Source organism: Hyperolius riggenbachi, chromosome 5, assembly GCF_040937935.1.
Source record: "Hyperolius riggenbachi isolate aHypRig1 chromosome 5, aHypRig1.pri, whole genome shotgun sequence".
NCBI lineage: Eukaryota > Metazoa > Chordata > Amphibia > Anura > Hyperoliidae > Hyperolius > Hyperolius riggenbachi.
Window position 1 is genome coordinate 368,201,218 of NC_090650.1, and position 18,912 is coordinate 368,220,129.

An 18,912-nucleotide genomic window follows, 5' to 3' on the forward strand; every position below is an offset into this window, starting at 1 on the left:
GTGCTGCTGAGTCAATTTTTAGTCTGGAGGTTCACTTGAAACATATTGTAAAAACAGGGGCAGCAGGCATGTGTATGAAGCAGTTCTCTTACCCACCGCTATCCCCATTCTCCTCCTTTCCCCTCCTTTATCTGGCAAATGCTTTATGTCCTTAAACGCGTGCCCATGTCCGGGACCTTTCTGCACATGTGCACAACGTAGTTGTGACATCATATGCATGCGCAGAGTGCTCCCAGCCACGGGCGCGATCAAGCCGGGCCAGAGTTTGTGCACTACTGCCCGACCGACCATCAAGTAGTTGCGGGGGCATTTGCCAGTTAAAGGAAGGGGACGGAGGAGAACTGGGATAGTGGTGGGCATGAGGACTGCTTCATATACATGCCTGCTCTCCCCGTTTTTATTATATATTTCAGCTCTGGTATCCTTTAAAGGACAACTGAAGTGAGAGGGATAAGGAGGTTGCCATATATATTTCCTTTTAAACAATTCCAGTTGCTTGGCATCCTGCTGATCTTTCATGCATCAGTAGTGTCTGAATCACACACCTGAGACTAGCATGTGGCAAATCCATTTAGACTTAAAGAGAGCCCGATGCATAATAAATGTTTAAAAGTAAATACTAACCTAAGGAGAGGGAAGCTTATGGATCCTCCAGAGGCTTCCGACACTGTCTCCCGGTGAGGGCCAGTTCTAGACTTTTTGCAGCCTGAGGCAAACTTGTGAGGATGCCCCTCTTCTCCCCCCGATAGGTAGTATAATTGCCCCCAGAATAGCTAGCCTGGAAGGAGTAGCAGCCAGGAAGGGGGCAGCGGGCACAGCGGTGGGGACTGGGGTCGGACCCCCCCCCTCCCCTGGGGTCCCACCGTCCGCTATCCCCCTCCAGCTATGAGCACAGCATGTGTCAGGTAGCGGTCGGGGAAATAGAGTGGGCGGCATTGCAGGAAGTGACAGGCAGTGGTACACAATGCTGGAACCCGGAAGGAAGAGGTGAGTAATTACTTCCCCGCCCACTGCCTGATGCACGCTGCGCTCATAGCTGGAGCAAGAGAGTGGACGGGGGACCCAGGTGAGGCGGGGGGGTCAGAGCCCCTCCCCGCCGCTGTACCCACTGTCCCCCTTCCTGTCTCCTACCCCCTCCAGCTCGGCACCCAACTGCCAGGCAAGTGCCGCCCCTCACTTCCGCCGCCTGAGGAACTTGCCTCACCCCCGCCTCATGGGCGGCGCGGGACTTCTCAGGATCCTCTGCCATTGCTCAGGACCCTCCTTAACATCTGGGCTGCACTCCTTTTGTTTCGAGCACAGCCATGCTGCAGCAGTGCGAGGTCCTATGCACGAGCGGCTCGGCCTACTATAGCCATATTCGCGCAAGCACAGTGCGCTCATGCCTAAAGAGCGGCGCGGCCCCGATGTGATTACTGACAAGCCCTTGATGGTAATCTTCTGGGGTCCATCCTCGGTGACTAAAGACCAGAGGATGGCGTGGGAAGCCTCTATAGGATCCTGAGGCTTCCCACTTCTTAGGTAATTATCTGTTTTTATACCCGAGGTTCGCCACGGATACACTCTAAGTCAAGCATCTAATCTGCATGATTGTTCAGGTTCTATGACTAAAATTATTAGGGGCAGAGGATCAGTAGAATAGCCAGGCAACTGGTATTGTTTAAAAGGAAAAACATATGGCAGCCTCCATATCCCTCTCACTTTAATAAACATTTGCAATTCAGAATCAGGGCTGGGGTCTTACATTATTTGTGCAAATGAGGATTTGTGTTTAGTAATGAAGGTGGACAAATTTAGCTGGTCAATACAGGTTTTTGTATCCATATTGGCTTTTTTCTTACTACATCAGTTGGTATCAGTCATGGAATGTAGGCATCTTGTTCTAATGATTGCTGCATGCTGATTGGCTGGCCACAGGGTACCACCAGCACTGACATTTGGTCCGGGCTGTGTTGTGCACTCCAATCATGTATGTATGTTGTGAAATGTGTGCTGTTTAGATTGGACATTCCGTATCACATCAGCAGCCACACAAGGCATGCTGTGGTAGACACCTGACAGATTCTAAGAGGATGCAGAGTGAATGACAGATAATGGATAAGTTGGTGTGTGATTGCAGAGGTTGTTAAGTACCATCATATTCCATAACACTGTAGAAGTTAAAGGTTGATGCTGCTTAGCCCATGTATTGTTTTTGGGGACTTGCCTGCCATTATGTTGTTTGCGGAATATCCAGGTCATTATGTCATTTGGGGGAAATGCTGATGCTGCCATTATGTTGTGTTGTGGTCAAGCTGATGCTGACATATGTATCTGTGAGACATGCCTGCTGTCATTAGGTTATTTGGGGACATGCTGCCTAATTATGTAATTTGGGGGAGTCATATACTGGTATTGTGTTGTATTACTGATGGTCTGGTCTTTTAGTGGGCACTGTCATGAGTTCTATTGCTAGACGGTGTCGTTTACCACTGGGTTGTATCACTGGGATCTGTCTGTCAATAGATTCTACCTGTTGGTGGTCTCTGCCTGGAATTCTCCGCGTTAATATTATCTGCATTTCAGTGGCATCTACTTGCCAAAAATATATACCCATTAGTACTATATGCCTAGTAAAATAATCTGTGTGTCAGTGATATGTACCTATCATTGGGAACTGCTTATCAGTAGCCACCAATGTTTGCTTACCAGTGGACAGTCACTGCACGGTATTGATGGGCATTGTTTGGTCACAATATCTGTAAATGGAACCATCGCCATCACAATGGGGCAGGTGTATCAAAGCCAGAGAAGTACATTCAGGCAAAGCTGATGTAAAAGAAGCCTGCATCTGATCTTATTTTGCTCTTATTCTTGGTTTTAATAACATGACGTGTGTCATGTCAAATAACTGGTGTGTAGCATGGCAACAATCCTTTAAGTTTAAGTAAAATAGTATTTTTTAAAAGTTAAGAATGCTTTTAAGGGAAGAACTTGGGCACTAGAGGTGGGGCATGGGCAGGTCAATAGGAGTTCAGTAGGAGGACAGCCTGGGGAAAGTAAGTGCACCTGCTACTGGTGGTTCTGGAGGGAATGGCTCTGAAGCGGCGGCTCGATGGGAGGAGCTTGAAGAAGTTATTGCCAGGGTGGGAAGGGCCATGTGATATCCTGCTGGCCCTTGTCCTCATTCTGGCAGTGCGGAGGAGATCTAGAGTTGGCAGGGGCGATCCTATGATCTTTTCCACTTAGAGAATGAGACTCAGAAAATGAAGAAAAACGTGAAGTTTTGTACTCAAAATACTGATAAAACATTAGTGGAACTTCCAATACCTAACAAAGACAGAAAATACCACTCAGTTTTATGGCATCCTGGAGAATCATCAGAAGACTGGTACACTTTTCTTACTAACTCAGCAATGGTTAGATGCAAAGGAGGCCACAGCACATCAGTTACTCATACATATTTTATTGGAGAAAGCACAAACATCAGAAAAAAGACCAGCCAAATTCAGACTTGAGAACAGACCCAGGTATAGCGGTAATTTGGATATTTATTGCTTTTCTCCCTTCTTTAGACCATTTTCAATTTTTAACAGACATTTCCTGATCCAGACAGCACTGCACCTGATTATAATATATTTCTGTTCTTTCTGTCTTGCTGTAAATTGCCTGTAAATTGCACGAGTTATCACCACTATGCAGATCAGTGTTTCCATAATGCCATATTTTTACATTATTTATTTTAACTCCATCTTGTAATACTAGCCTGTCACTTATAGTACACACAATACACCATGCTCTGTACCCATACTAGCGGTAAAATATCTGCAGTGTCTGTCAATCCTTTGAATAACCTGCTTCTAACATGTTCTATTCTTTGTTGCTCGTTGAAAATTGTGTGCCTGCATTATTAGTTCTTTGCAGTTCTTATCAGCAATTCAATAATGGCAGGGGCCGTGTGATAATGGCCCAAAAATTAGAGACGCCCCTTATTTGACAGTAAACCAGTCCAACAGTGATGTAGAGTGATGTGACAACGCAGAAAAGCTTATATAAGGAATGCTCAGCTTCGGACGATGTAGATATCATGAAAGTTAATGTCAAAATGGGTAAGATGAAAGATTCAAGCGACTCTATGGCCCAGTGCACACCAAAACCGCTAGCAGATCGTCAAAACGCTAGCGGTTTTGGGAGCAGAGAGCAGATATTTGGCCGGGTGCACACCAAGCGGATTTTGTATGCGATCCACCAGCTGCATCAGCCAGTGAAATCGCTTGGCTATTGTATTTCAATGTGTGGTGCACACCGGCGGTTTGAGGTTTTTTAGCAAACCGCAAACGCGCAGCAGGAGGCGCGTTTGCGGCTTGGCAAAAACCTCAAACCGCCGGTGTGCACCATCCCATTGCAATACATTAGCCAAGCATTTTTCCAGGCAGATGCGGCCGGCGGATCGCTCCAAAAACCGCTCGGTGTGCACTGGGCCTAAATGAGGGATAATCGTCAGTGCAAGAAGAGCGGACTCTTTTAGGATTTTTTCGTCCAACAGTATCTCGGGTGTTTAGAAAGTGGCAGATGAGAGAAAAAACTTCAAGCAATAAGGACTATTCCGTTGAAAAAGGCTGGTGAACGAAAGAGGTGAACACGGGCGTAACTAGAAATCACTGGGGCCCCCTTCGAAACTTTGGATGCCCCCCCCCCACACACACACACACTTTCTGCACAGGTAAACTGAAAGCCAATGTTGTTCAGTTGGCTAGTGCACACTTTAATGTGTTTTCCCCATGCAGATAAAAACAGACAGCAGTGAAGCGCTACAAGCACCTGGTGTGCAGAAAACGCATACAGAAAAACGAGAGACGAGTGTGCTCCCAGCCTCAGCTTATTGCACTCACTCTGTCCATCTCTGATGGAGCAAAACTGGCTCTGCAGACTTCTCCAGCTACAGTACACTGCACTTCGAAAGTGGAGGGGGCAGGGCGCTCTATGCACAAGACCCTGTTGTACACCGAATAGGGACTGTCTACAAATCTTTGTCTGCATAACTTTGTATGATTCCTTATCAGTGGTTGAGCAGATGCAGCCATTAGAACAATTGTGCAGAGAGCAGAAAGCTTTTTCTCTCCGCACCCTTAGCTGTCAGTCTCCCAGTTCAGGAAAAATAAACTTTTCCCCACCGGGGACCCTGCGGCTGCTTCCCCTGCAGGGTCTTGTTATGCTTCTGAAGATGAAAGGTGAGTAGCACGCATAGTCCGCAGCAACAGAAGGGCAACAGCATGATACATTAGGGCCTGTCTCCACTCGTTAGTTTTTCTGTGCTTCAGTTTCTCTGCATGAGTTGTCTGACAGTTTTGCATTGCTGTCAATTGTAGTTCCTGCATGTGATAAACATACTAAGGCCCCGTTCACACTGCACGCGTTTCCAGCCATGTTTTGGAAACGCGTGCGGGTGGCCGACACGCACGACATCAGACAGTGCATAGAGTGCACTGTCTGATGTTCACACTGCATGCGTTCCGGACCTGTGCGGTCCGGGAACGCATGCTGCACGCATTTTTTGCCAAAACGCGTGGCTGTCCCATTCACTTTTCAGTGATGGGATCAGCCACGCAACGCATACAAACGCGGATGGCGTGCGTTCGTACGCGTTGCATTCCGCATGCGTGCCCGTCCGTGTTTGTAATGTGAACGGGGCCTTAAGTGTGAACTATCCCATTGATTAATATTGTTTGCAGTTTTTCTGTGCAGAAAATGCACCTGAAAACTGACGAGAGGAAACAGGCCCTTACAACTGAGTTCATTGCAGGGGCATCACAAAGGATATCCCAATGCACAACAAGACAGACTTTGCAAAGGATGGGCTTTATGCTGGGTACACACTATGAGATTTTCTGTTCGATTTACTGTCAGATCGATTATTTATTGCGCCTGTGGAGGATAAGCACCTCCAAACGCGGACAGGTCACGGCCTGTACAGGTCGCTCTCTGCAGAAAAAGGCCTGTAGCCCTGGGGGCCGAGGAGGACATCCCTCTGAAGGGGGGATGTATATGGAAAGACACACAGTGGAGAGGCGTTCAAGTATAGAAAATAATTAAAAACAAAAATGAGGTGTAAATAAACTATTTTCTTACTTTACCATAAGTGTTGTTGTGAATGAGGTAAGCCACCTCATTTTTGTTTTTAATTCTTTTATATACCATCATGTGTCTTTCCATGTGGCGAAGCTGCCTGCTGGCTTTTCATCCATGACTTGTGTTCACAGATCAGCTTCATTGCTGCTTAGACATTGAGCCGTGTGATTCCAATTCTGTTTCTGAGCTGAAACTTCAAAGTTCTTTATAGTGTTAATCTTCTCTTCTTAGTAAAGCTCTTTACATGGAAGTCGCCTCGTTTTCTGCTTTCCCTGTAGAACAAGCTTGCGCAGAAATCAACCCATATTTCATTTCTAGTCTTTCGACCATTTGCAGTAAAGAAACCATTTTTGATCGAGATAATGTTCCTGAATAATACAGATCCTATTGCAGCATTTAATGTGCTGAAGGTTATCACTTTGAATATCTCATTACTCATCAATCTGTTTAATACTCTATTTTTAGAATGGAATACACAGTTGCTGTCAACTTGGCTTGTATTACTGATCTTCCCGTTCAACATTTGCAATCTATTTATGAAAACTGGGGCACACAAAAACTAAAACAACAGCAAACAAACAGCACAATTGTCAAACGCAGATCAGCAAAGTTCTCAACATCCTTTTTGCTGAAGATTTGCCTTCCAACCCCTACAACCAAGTTAGCAACTTGAATATCCAATGCAGTCTTCATATTTCCCATCTATAGGCTTTTCTATACATAAAATGCTATTTGTCCCTGAAAAAGACAAGTCAAATATGCTTCCTAATGAGAACCTTATTTGAGCCCTTACATGACCTGTATATACATTAAACTTCCCCATCGCTGCTACGCATATCTACGCCCCTTAAAAATTATTATTATTTGCATACCAGGTGCATAGATATGCGCATTTGTATATTTACCTGTCCACTCACGATCGCCAGAGTGCTCCCATTAGTTTCCATCACTATCCTGCCGTACCGTGATCAGTGATTGGGAACGGTTGTTCCCAAAGCCAATCACAGAGCCTGCAATGAATTAAAGTTGGCATCAGGGAGATACTGGTATTCATTCACTAAGTGAAAGTAAAGATCACATACACAGCACTTCCTGTGTATTGTTCACAGTACACAGGAATTAAGTGTGGCGACATCTTGTGGCCAAAAAGTAAAAACACACCCACATACACTATTATACAAATAACTCTATTATATATAAAAATAAATACATTTTTATTTGTTTTTAACCCCTTTTACTCCTACCCCATAGTTACCAAAATAAAACACTTGTAAAAAAAAATGACAATTTAAAAAAAAATACATAAATGTATTTTATGAGGGTACATTGCTGTTATTTTTGCAAATAAATGCTTGTAATTATTGACATAGTATATAAAAAAACACTAAACAGAAATGTATTTCCAAATAAAATATTATAACCATAAATTTGTACTAGAGACACCATTTAAATGCTGTAATAACCGGGACAAATGGGAAAATAAAATGTGTAGGTTTTATCTATTGTAGCACATTTTATTTTAAAACTATAATGGCTGAAAACTAAGAAATAATGTTTGTGTTTTTTTCATGTTTTTTCTTCTTAATCTTTTTATAATGCATTAAAAAAGTACCACCCAAAGAAAGACTAATTTGTTGCAAAAAAAACCCCACAACAACAACATATATAAATCATTTCATGATGCGAAAATTGCTCTGGTTTTTAAGGGTAAAGAAAACCTGTGGTTGGGAAGTGGTAAACGAAGAACTACTGCAGAAAAAATGTACAATTTAAAATGTAAATGTATGCATACATATAAAATGTACATTTCTTCCATAGTAAAATGCACTATAAGGCTCAGTGCACACCAAAAACCTCTAGCGTATCTGCAAACGCTAGCGTTTTTTGAAGCATTTTTTTCAGAGCAATTCTAGGCATGTGCTGAGCGATTTTTTACACATGCCTAGCATTTTTTGGAGTGTTTTGGTGTACAATTTTTTTTTTGTTACAGTAAAGCTGTAACTAAACAGCTTCTGTAACATAAATGCTTGGAAAATCACTCTGATCTAGCGCTTTTCAGTGCGATTTTCCACTTTCCTATACTTAACATTGATGCTGAATCGCCTCAGAAATCAGCAAAAATGCTGCAGGACCGGAGTTTGCGTTTGGGAAAAAATCAAATCGCTTTGGTGAGCTCCATCCCATTGAAATACATTAGCCAATGGGTTTTCAAACTGCAAGCGTTTTTAAAAGCACTCAGAACCGCTCTTGGGGCTTGATTCTTAAAAGCGTGATAACTGCTATCACAGCAGTTATCACGCGATGTGCCGTTCGCAAAGGTTTACACACAAACAGCGTTAGTTCAAGTGATAAACAAAGGCTTGCACGCGATCAAGTGCGCGTTTCGCGTAGAACGCGCACGTAATCACGCGCAACCCTTCGTTTATCACATGAACGAATGCTGTTCACGTGTTAACCTTTGCACATCGCTTGATAACTGTTGTGATAGCAGTTATCACGCTTTTGAGAATTGGTGTGCACCAGCCCTAAATTATGTTTTACTGTTTTTCTTGTATTGCTGTCACTCACAATAGGTAGTAAAATCTGACTGAGGTTTTGGGCTAATCCATAAAATCTCAGATGGGTGGGCCAGTCTGCTGACACATCCAGCTACTCATGCAGTAGGAAGGGTGAATCCTATTATTAACTAGAACTTTACTATGCATAACTTAATGGAATAAAATTGCTTATTTTTTACAATATTCATTTAGAAATTATTTGTTCAATGTTTGTCCATTGTGAAATCTTACCTTACCCCTATATACATTCTTAAAGGATACCACAACTGACATGTGGCATAATGAGATAGACATGGGTATGTACAGTGCCTAGCACACAAATAACTATGCTGTGTTCCTTTTTTTCTTTCTCTGCCTGAAAGAGGTAAATATCAGGTATGTAAGTGGCTGACTCAGTCCTGACTCAGACAGGAAGTGACTACAGAGTGACCTTCACTGATAAGAAATTCAAACTATAAAACACTTTCCTAGAAGAAAATGGCTTCTGAGAGTAAGAAAGAGATAAAAAAAGGGTGAAATTCTCATCAGTGAGGGTCACACTGTAGTCACTTCCTGTCTGAGTCAGGACTGAGTCAGCCACTTACATACCGGATATTTACCTCTTTCAGGCAGAGAAAGAAAAAAAGGAACACAGCATAGTTATTTGTGTGCTAGGCACTGTACATACCCATGTCTATCTCATTATGCCACATGTCAGTTGTGGTATCCTTTAAGGGTGAATCTTGGAATAAACACAGTTTAATACTTTGGATTGGAGATTGGCCTAAAACTTGTGATTTAAGCATTAAACCCACCTGAACTCTGAGTTGAATGTTGTTTGGTGAGCTGCTTTTATGAAGGGGGATAATTAGTGTGACAAGACACAGTGTGGAACAGGCGCACACATGGTTTCACTAATTAACTGCTGGCATGCTGGGACTGTAAATTTTATCAGTAATGCACTATATTCAAAAATATTTTTTGCAGATGAACGGTTATTGAATTTAGAGGAGCCCCCGTCAAACATCATAATTCATCAATATAAGACTGAAACTCTTGATAGCAAACACTCATAAATTGGAAATAGTGTGACTTAAGTTAAGTGACTTTGTGACACAGGTGGACAGTGTCTGATTGGTTGGCGCAGTTTGTGTTTAAAATTGATATAATTTACCCGTTTGATGGGAATTTGGGAACTGTTGCTAAAGATGTCCAGAGCTCTGTGGGGTGGCCAAATAACTCTGGACTTCTTTAGTGAGTTTTGGGGCGTGGTTAAACAAAAATGCCCATTTAACTGCGAACAGGTGAGTTATATAACTGTTCAATCACTGAACATACATTCAAGAACTATAAGGATTACATTAATCGTATTTCATTGTACTTAAAACTACACTGGAGGTACTCTTTAACCACTTAATTCTATCTGTACAGATATATCCGTCCAGATAGCCTGCCCTGCTGCCACTGAGCTGGGCACGCGATGGCGCGTGCTCCCGACGCCTTCCGTTATCCCGGAGATCAATGAATGGGATCACAGTTCCCATTCATTGATCTAAGTCCCCATATAAAAGACCAACACTGTCAATGAGACGGCTCTGTCTTTCATAAATCCCCTTCTGCCCCATCCACGCTTTACTTCTGCTTGCGTAGTTATACTACGCATACAGAAGTATGCTCCGAGGGTATCTTGTGGCCAAATAGTAAAATTACATCTGGAAATAAAAAAATTCCAGATAATGACTTTTTTTTCTGTTAAAATGAGTCCCTTACCTCCCACACTGCCCAATTGGTACACAAAATTTGTTTTGTAAAAAAAGAGAAAAAAATACAATAAAAAATAAATAAATAAATAGTTACCTTAGGGACTGAACTTTTTAAATATGTATGTAGTAAAGTATTACTGTTATTTTTTTAAATCATGGGCTTGTAATAAGTGATGGACGCAAAACTGAAAAAATGCACCTTTATTTCCAAATAAAATATCAGCACCATACATTGTGATAGGGACATAATTTAAACAGAGTAATAACCAGGATAAATGGGCAAATAAAATACATGGGTAGCATGTATTAATTTCAAACTATAATGGCCGAAAACTGAGAAATTATGATTTTTTTCCCATTTCTTTCTTAATCTTCATGTTAAAATGGATTTAGAATAAAATAGTTCTTAGCAAAATGTACCACCCAAAGAAATCCTAAATGGTGGCACAAAAAACAATATATAGATCATTTCAGCATGATAAGTAGTAATAAAGTTATTGATGAATGAATGGGAGGTGAAAGTTGCTTGGAGGCATAAGGTGAAACAACACTGAAGGCTAAAGGGGATAAATAGCGATGGGACAGGGAGAATAGAGATGAAATATCCATTCCATCTGATCGTAAATATTTACGCTGTTATTACGTAAACAAATCATTGAACCAAAAACATTTTCATTCCTAGATAAAGTCAGTGTATTATTCCCTGATTTTCATATTTAGGCTGGTTTCACAGTGGGACGTTACAGGCGCACGTTAGAGCAGCCTGTAACGCAGCCCACCGCACAGTAATGAAAAATCAATGGGGCTGTTCACAGTGCCCACGTTGCGTTACATTGTAACGCTGCGTCACAAGACAACGTACAGCATGCAGTACTGTAGACTGCTTGCACATGCTCAGTAATCTTGTGGAGGAGCGGAGAGCGGCCAGGCACATGGCTAATTAATATGCACTGCACGTTGTGACGTGCAGTGTTTACTTCCTGGAGCGGCCGCTCTGTGCGGCGATTGGCCGGCGGGACCACCTGATGCCGCATGCGCACAAAAGTGCGCATCACGGCATCACTGACGCCAGAGTGAGCGGCACAACGCGGCTCACTCTGACGTCCAGATCCAGCACCACCAGGCGTTCTGTTAGGGGGACGTTATGCGACCTTAACGCCCCCTCTAACGCAACGTCCTGGTGTGAAATTAGCCTAAATGTAATATTAAATTTGGGGACAGCAATGGTGGAGGCACCATTGTCAGATTTCTCTCCCTGTCCCCATCTCTCCTCACCACATTTAAATGGAAATGGATGGGCAGATTAATTTAAAAATGCAACACAGGAAAATTGGAACAAAACTGGAGCAGAGCAGTTGTTTAAACGGCCAATAAGAATCTTTGATCTGGAGATCTATTCCACTCCACCGCCAGTTCTGTTGAAAACTCTATCTTGTACTTTTAGATACTAGTTGGCCATGTAACACATGATCTCTAATTACATAATCTGATCATACCTTTAGTGAAAACTGTCATTAGCTCAAGAATTATAATTTTCAGAAATTAAAGAAAATGTGAAGTGAGCATATTGCTTTATTATGGAAAGTAACCTCTGACTGTGGTTCCTCAGTTGCTCACTTTTTGTGGCATGCTATTATGTCCGAGGTGAAAATAAACTGATGAGAAAAACAATTGTATCTATCCTCCTTCTCCTAAAAATATCCTTTTTTAGATACTTATTTTATATTTAAATCTAGTTTTTTAAAGCGGTAATGTCACCATAAAAATCAAATTTCAACAGCAACTGGTCTGAGTGTATTAAGTGATAAAGATGCTAATCCTGCATTCAAAACTTGCAAAACGTTTTCTGCTGTTATAGTTTGGAGTTATCACATACTTAAGGAGCACTGGCCCTAGTGCCAAAGAGTTGAATGCTAGTGCTCTTCCATTTATTTCCCTATCTAGCTGCTTATTAGAAACACCCTCTGATCACTTGTGTTTACAAGCAAGGCTGAGGTGACTCAGTGACAGTGATTGGATGTATAACTAAAAAAATAGACAGTGCAGTTGTTAGTATACACCTCAGTGGGAGTGTCTGAAGACTCTGGGAGGAGGGCAGCTAATGAATACACAATGAGCAAGAGAAGGAAGGGGGGGAAACAAGAGTCAGGGAGGATATGATGTCAGCATTAACTTGGCAAGATGGCCACTGCCTAGAATAGGATTTTCTGCTTCTCCTCAGGAAGCATTACGTGGATAGCACAATACATCTGTTATGTAAGTAGAAGTAGTATTTATCTACTTATATATGTGTTTTTATTTCTAGGTTAACATGGATGTCACTTGCTCTTTAAGGTTTTACTGTTTCATTGTCTCTGCGCAGTGACACCTTCAATGAAGTATGCCAGAGCTCCAATCTATGAATTACTTACCCTTTTTATCTCTTTTCTGCTCTTAGAAGCCATTTAATTACAAGAAAGTGTTTTATGGCTGTTATTACTTTTGAGGGTTATGACCCAGTCCAACCCAGACCGAAACTGTCACTTGTATACCTGATGTTTAGCTCTTTCAGGCGGAGAAAGGAAAAAAAAGGAACACAGCATTGCTATTTGTGTGCTTGGCACTGTACATATACTTGTCTATCTCATCATGTCAAATGTCACCTCGGTTGTCCTTTAATTATGAATGAAATGTATGTTTTGTTTCTCTTGTACAGGCACTGCTATGTGGATACTTGGTAGCAATGACTGATGTGGAATCTACATATGCAGATTTCATAGCCTCTGGAAGAACGGGAAGAAGGAATGCTCTGCATGATATACTCACCACGTCAAGTGGAAACACAAGTGACCTGGCTCTAAAGTTATCAGAGCTTGACATAAACAAGCCAGGTGAGTGATCGCTTCTGGGAGAGGCCTAACATTCGGTGGTTATTGAGCCTCTTGGCTACAAGTTGCTTTAGTGTTGGATTCACTTATAAATGATTGAGTCAGTATTTGCCTATTGAAAAATCTTTCCTCTCCCTGGTTTACATTCTGAAATTTATCACTGGTGGTGACATCTTTAGTTCTGCCAGGTGATCTGTATCGGATGTTCCTTACAGAGAGTTATATGCACAAAGGGAGATACTGCTTGCTTAGCAATTGGGAAAAAAAATGTTATTTCCTACAATGCAACAAGGTTCACAGACAGCACACTGTCAGGACCATGGTCATGAGATTATACTGCGGGAGGGGTTTTACCACAATATCAGCCATGCAGACCCCCTGATGAATTATTCGAGAAATGTAATGGATGGGAAAGAGGGTATCAGCTACTGATGGGAATGAAATTCAATCCTTGGTTAAAGTTCCTCAAGTAATTTAATGCTGACAGATTATAATTAGTGATGGTCAAGTAGATGCAAATAACTTCGTTGATGCAAATATATGCACATTTTTATGCACATTTATGCAGCCTGAAAATGAACCAATCAAATCTTGCTGAGGTAAAATTTTAATGGCTCATTTTCAAGCTGCATAATTTTGCATAAAACTGTGCATACATTTGCATCAACCTTAAAGTTATTTGCATCTACTTGACCATCACTACTTATAATATGAAGACAGAAGAGCTTACGTGTCAGCACATGGGAATCAGGGGTCACATGCAATTACCAAAATCAATAGGTTTTAGAATTTGTATTTGTTAGGTAGATGGTCCTTTGGTGACCACACAAGAATGAGGAGAGTGTTTGTCATGGCTGATATTCTCTTGTGCCACACTTAAAGTTATGCTAAAACTTCCATTTTGGCAAGTGCTATTTTCAGTCACTGTTTTGGAAAAGGTACGGGCATTTTAGTGGTATCCCTGTAGTTAAGTACACACAAGACTGCACAAGTACAGGGAAAGATTTGCTCAAGCATGTGTAGCAAAAAACCAAGGAAAAGTACCATATATACTCAAATATAAGTCTAGAAACAACACTGAGCACACTAAGTAATGTGTACTTTTAGTGACATTCCCATTTGCAGCAATTTACCCAGTGGTAAGTTATACTTTCTTGATAAAGGAAATGTCAATAAAACACTAGTCTGAAAGTCCTGCCCACAACAATTAACAAGGAAAGGGGTGAGGAATACTTGGCTGCAGGAAGTGAAGTGAATAATTGCTGCACTTGGGGGACTGGAGGAGTTATTGGCTACACTTTTGGGACAGGTGTGGTTAATGCCTGCAATACAGTATGCAATGCAGTCATTAACCCCTCCTGGTCCCCAAGTGCAACTGCTATTTCCTCCTGGTCCCCGAGTGCATTTATTAATTTTGCTGAGTAGACTAATACTTGAGTCAATAAAAAAATCCAGCTTAAGATGGTCAAATATTGGAGTCAACTTATACACGGGGTCGACTTATAGTCAAGGATATACAGAATGTGAGCATTTTGATTAAGGGGTAGATTTTTAAATGCTGCTTCTGTTTCCTGTGTTAGCTAAATGAGGAAGTGATCATAGCAAATCAGAACATTGCAAATCTATTGACTGATCACATGATTTAATATTACACTTACTCATTGCGGATGGACAAATGAACGCAACCAGGCTCTCTATCAATTGCCATCAAAGTGCCACCTGCCTGCCAGAGGGCACTATGCCCACAAGCACCAGTAAGAGAAAAAAACATGTTCTGCGGAGTCATGTTTGAAGAGATAGCACCAATTATTTTTTAAATAGCAAATTGTGAAAAACACATACATAGGGAAGCTTCAGAAATGTACTTCCACACAGTAGCATTAAATGTATGGCCAGTATCCTGCCTTGAAAGATGGGCTGCAGTATACAAACATATGTTATATAAATAAGCTGGGATCAAAGCACTTGCCTTAGGAAACACAAATTAATCGGTGGTGTTAGCTATCTGTTAGCCATGGGTCTATATTTAGTATCATATTCAAATTGGGTGTGTCAGAGAATGGTGAAGAGGAAGTTGCTGGAGAGGCAATGCAGCTGTTACACTATGAGAGAGTGTGAATGAAGGCATGAAGACAAGTGGTCATTGAGAGACATATGGTACCATGTGACAGATCTTCTCACACACCTTTCAGGACACACACAGGCTTCATGTGCAGAACTATAGCCCCATCTACACGATACGATTCTTTGTACGATTCAATTACGATTCTATTTACGATCCGATTAAATCCGACATGTCCGATCATGATTCGATTCGATTCAATTCGATTTGCCTTTGCAAAACAATGGCAAATCGAATTGAATTAAATCGAATCATGATCGGACATGTCAGATTTAATCAGATCATAAATAGAATCGTAATTGAATCGTACAAAGAATCGTATCGTGTAGATGGGGCTTAACACCGACAAAGGAAAAACAGCTGATAAAACGAAAATTACAAACAAAATCTGTGGGATTTTGCTTGTGCTTCTATAAAAGGATTGGCTACTCAATGACCTTTTAAAATAAGTGTGCATTATTGGTGTTATACAGTATACAGATGGCAGCACTGCATGCTGTTTCTATTAATTCCAGTTTAATCGACTGGTAATATTCAGCTGATTGCTTTTCGCATTTATGTTTTTTGTGCGTTTTGGGTTTACGTTTTTTTTAATTAATTTTTGGAGTAAAATACAGTAACATGCAAAAACACTTTCCTCTGGTTCTCCACTGAGATAAAAACCACATGTATGCGTTTCTACATGTGGCCCATAGATTTTCATAAGCAGCAAAAATGAAAGCCTTTTCCGTAACACTAGTGTTTCTGCCTAGTGTGTTTCTAGTCTCAAGGTTATCATGGTGTGGCTAATGTCTTACAGCAGAAAGGAAATTTTTGACGATTGTTCGTTTCCCATTGTTCCATTTTTTTTTCCATCTATGCAAAACGGGCATTAAGGAAAAAAGGGTACCCAGTGAAGCCTTTTTGTCGGCATTAATAGCTTAACATAAACCTATTTTCATACTCAGAACCTTCCCTTTACCAATGTCTAACCCAGGCATGAGCAAACTTGGCCCTCCAGCTTTTAAGGACCTACAAGTCCCACAATGCATTGCAGAACACAAAAAGGAAAAACGGAGCGCTCCGATGGTGCGTTACCACTTTTAATGAATTAACACGCTTAAAATCAATGCACTTACAGTGTATGTGCAAGAGTTGCACATTTAAGAGGCCACCAGCGAGTCCCCTCTGCGTCCTGTGCCTGGCCAGGGCTAACAGGGTCCGTGCGGATGGTAGGCACCCTGTGTAAAAAATGTATATAATTGTATATATGCGAAAAAGCCGTCGCGTCACCCGAAGAAGGCGTGGTTAAGCGCCGAAACGCGTAGTGACGTCAGACGGCTTGGCGAGAGGATCGTGAGCCGGCGTTTGTCCTCCTCCACACCTGCCTACCATCCGCACGGACCCTGTTAGCCCTGGCCAGGCACAGGACGCAGAGGGGACTCGCTGGTGGCCTCTTAAATGTGCAACTCTTGCACATACACTGTAAGTGCATTGATTTTAAGCGTGTTAATTCATTAAAAGTGGTAACGCACCATCGGAGCGCTCCGTTTTTCCTTTTTGTGTTTCCCATATTAGCATACTGGCACCACCCAGTTCAAAGAGCAGCGCCGAGGTGAAAACCACTTAAAGGGCCATACCCATCTCTAGCTAGCGCCGGTACTAACACTTTGCAGCTTTTTCAATGCATTGCAGAAGTCTGACAGCCACAGTCATGACTCATAAAGGCAAATGCATTGTGGGACTTGTAGTTCCATAACAGCTGGAGGGCCGAGTTTCCCCATGCCTGGTCTAACCCTAACCACCTACTCCCAAGGCTATCCTTAACCACCTCCTCCACGGCTAACCTTCACCACTCCCCACCCCCACGGTTAATCCTAGCTAACCCCCAGTGCCAATCCGCTGGAAAAGGAAAAATTGAAAAAAAACAAACCTGTAATTCCGATTTACGATTTTTAATCGGTACTGCATGATGCGTTTTTTCTGCATTTCTCTTTTTTGTTTTAATAGCATCCAGGGAACATTGGAATCGCAAATGGGAATCGCAAATCGAATTTGCAGTGTGCAGGGGACCTAACAGTGATGCATAATTCTAGCAAATTTTCAGCAAGAGTGAAATGTCACTGTAATGAGTGCCCTCTAGTGGTCAAAAAAGGAAACGATGTAAAAGTAAAAAAAAAAAATGCTTTTCAGAATTTATTTTGCCAAAGTTTAAATGGAGTTTTGGAGTTTAAATGCTCCATCCCTTGTCAATAAAATTTAGGCTAAATATCTCAATGTATCTCTCTTTTGTATTACAGAAGGTGACACAGAAAATGAACAAGCAACTCCTACTGAGAAACCCACAGATCAACAAAACCAACCGCCGAAACAAGAAAGCTGACTCAGTGTGACACCCTTCACAGCAGTACTATCTCCGGGTTCCAAGCCTCAAAGCAATATGACATTTTCTAGCACTGAATGGAAAGAATCCAGCACTAACGGCGGAAACCACTGGATCATGTTGAAGGAAAAGTCAATGCTGCAGCTGTGGGAGGGGTTGTTTCCCAAATTCTTCATTAGCAATGGCTGAAATGTGGACAGAGTTCACCTAATCACACGAGATCTTAGAGAAACACCAATGGGTTGCCACAAAAATTTGTATCGTGGCACAGAAGCCCACAAGGATTCAGTCTGTGCCACTGTAACATCATTTATAATTTTTTTACAACTTTGGTAATTATCCCAAGAGATTTCCAAAATGTAGAAAAAAAATGAGTTGAAAATCAAAAATATTGTATTTGTGTTTCATTAGCTTTGTTGGTTACAGATGTTTTGTATGGTACGTTTTAACAAGCTACACTACCCCTAGTTAGTTAAGAAACGCACATGTGAAATGGCTATCACACAAATCAAGGGCTGGTTGTTTTTTTGTTTTTTTTTAATTGTTCATTTGTTTATGTTTTTTAACCACCTTAAAAATAGCAGCAACTGATCAATACAAAAGCTCTGTTAAGGAGCAGTTATGTACAAGACACTGTGTATTCCGTAGCAAAATTAATCCACTGTGTCATGTGACTTCAAAATTCTCACTGTGGCTTAGATGTTTTAACTGAAGTGAAGCCAACTGTCACAAAATCACAAGTGGAATTCACACATTTTTGTTACTTTTTTTTACCTTGTACAATATCTATATGAAACTTTTTTTTTTTTTCAAGTTGATTAGTCACACTAGAAGGCGATGCACTATAATAATATTATTATTGATAATAATAAATAGAAAGTATAAATGCACTTGGGACGTGTGTGAGATGAACTATACACACCAGTTCCTTCCAAAATCTGTATCACTTTCTAACACTGTATTGTTACAAATGTAATAGTGCACTTTTTAATGTTTGTATATTTTAATAATAGTGTGGTTGTTTATCAATTATAATAACCAATAAAAGTAACCAAATTCAGAAAAAAAAGTCTAGCATGTCATTCTAATGAAAGCTTAATTTTTTTTTATTATTCCAACAGCAATGATTGCATTTTTAGAAGATTCTCTCTGC

At 41.3% G+C, this 18,912-nt stretch overlaps 1 protein-coding gene across 2 annotated transcripts in view; it reads left to right on the top strand.

Annotated features, from left to right (window-relative positions):
- Positions 1-18,148, top strand: part of PKIA (cAMP-dependent protein kinase inhibitor alpha) — a 48,159-nt gene extending 30,011 nt beyond the window's left edge. For both annotated transcript variants that reach the window (XM_068234839.1, XM_068234838.1), the window contains exons 2-3: positions 13,104-13,278; positions 17,677-18,148. In XM_068234839.1, coding sequence (XP_068090940.1) covers positions 13,131-13,278; positions 17,677-17,759 — 231 coding nt within the window. In that variant the 5' untranslated portion in view covers positions 13,104-13,130 and the 3' untranslated portion in view covers positions 17,760-18,148. The remainder of the gene's footprint in view (positions 1-13,103; positions 13,279-17,676) is intronic.
- The last annotated feature ends 764 nt before the right edge of the window (positions 18,149-18,912 follow it).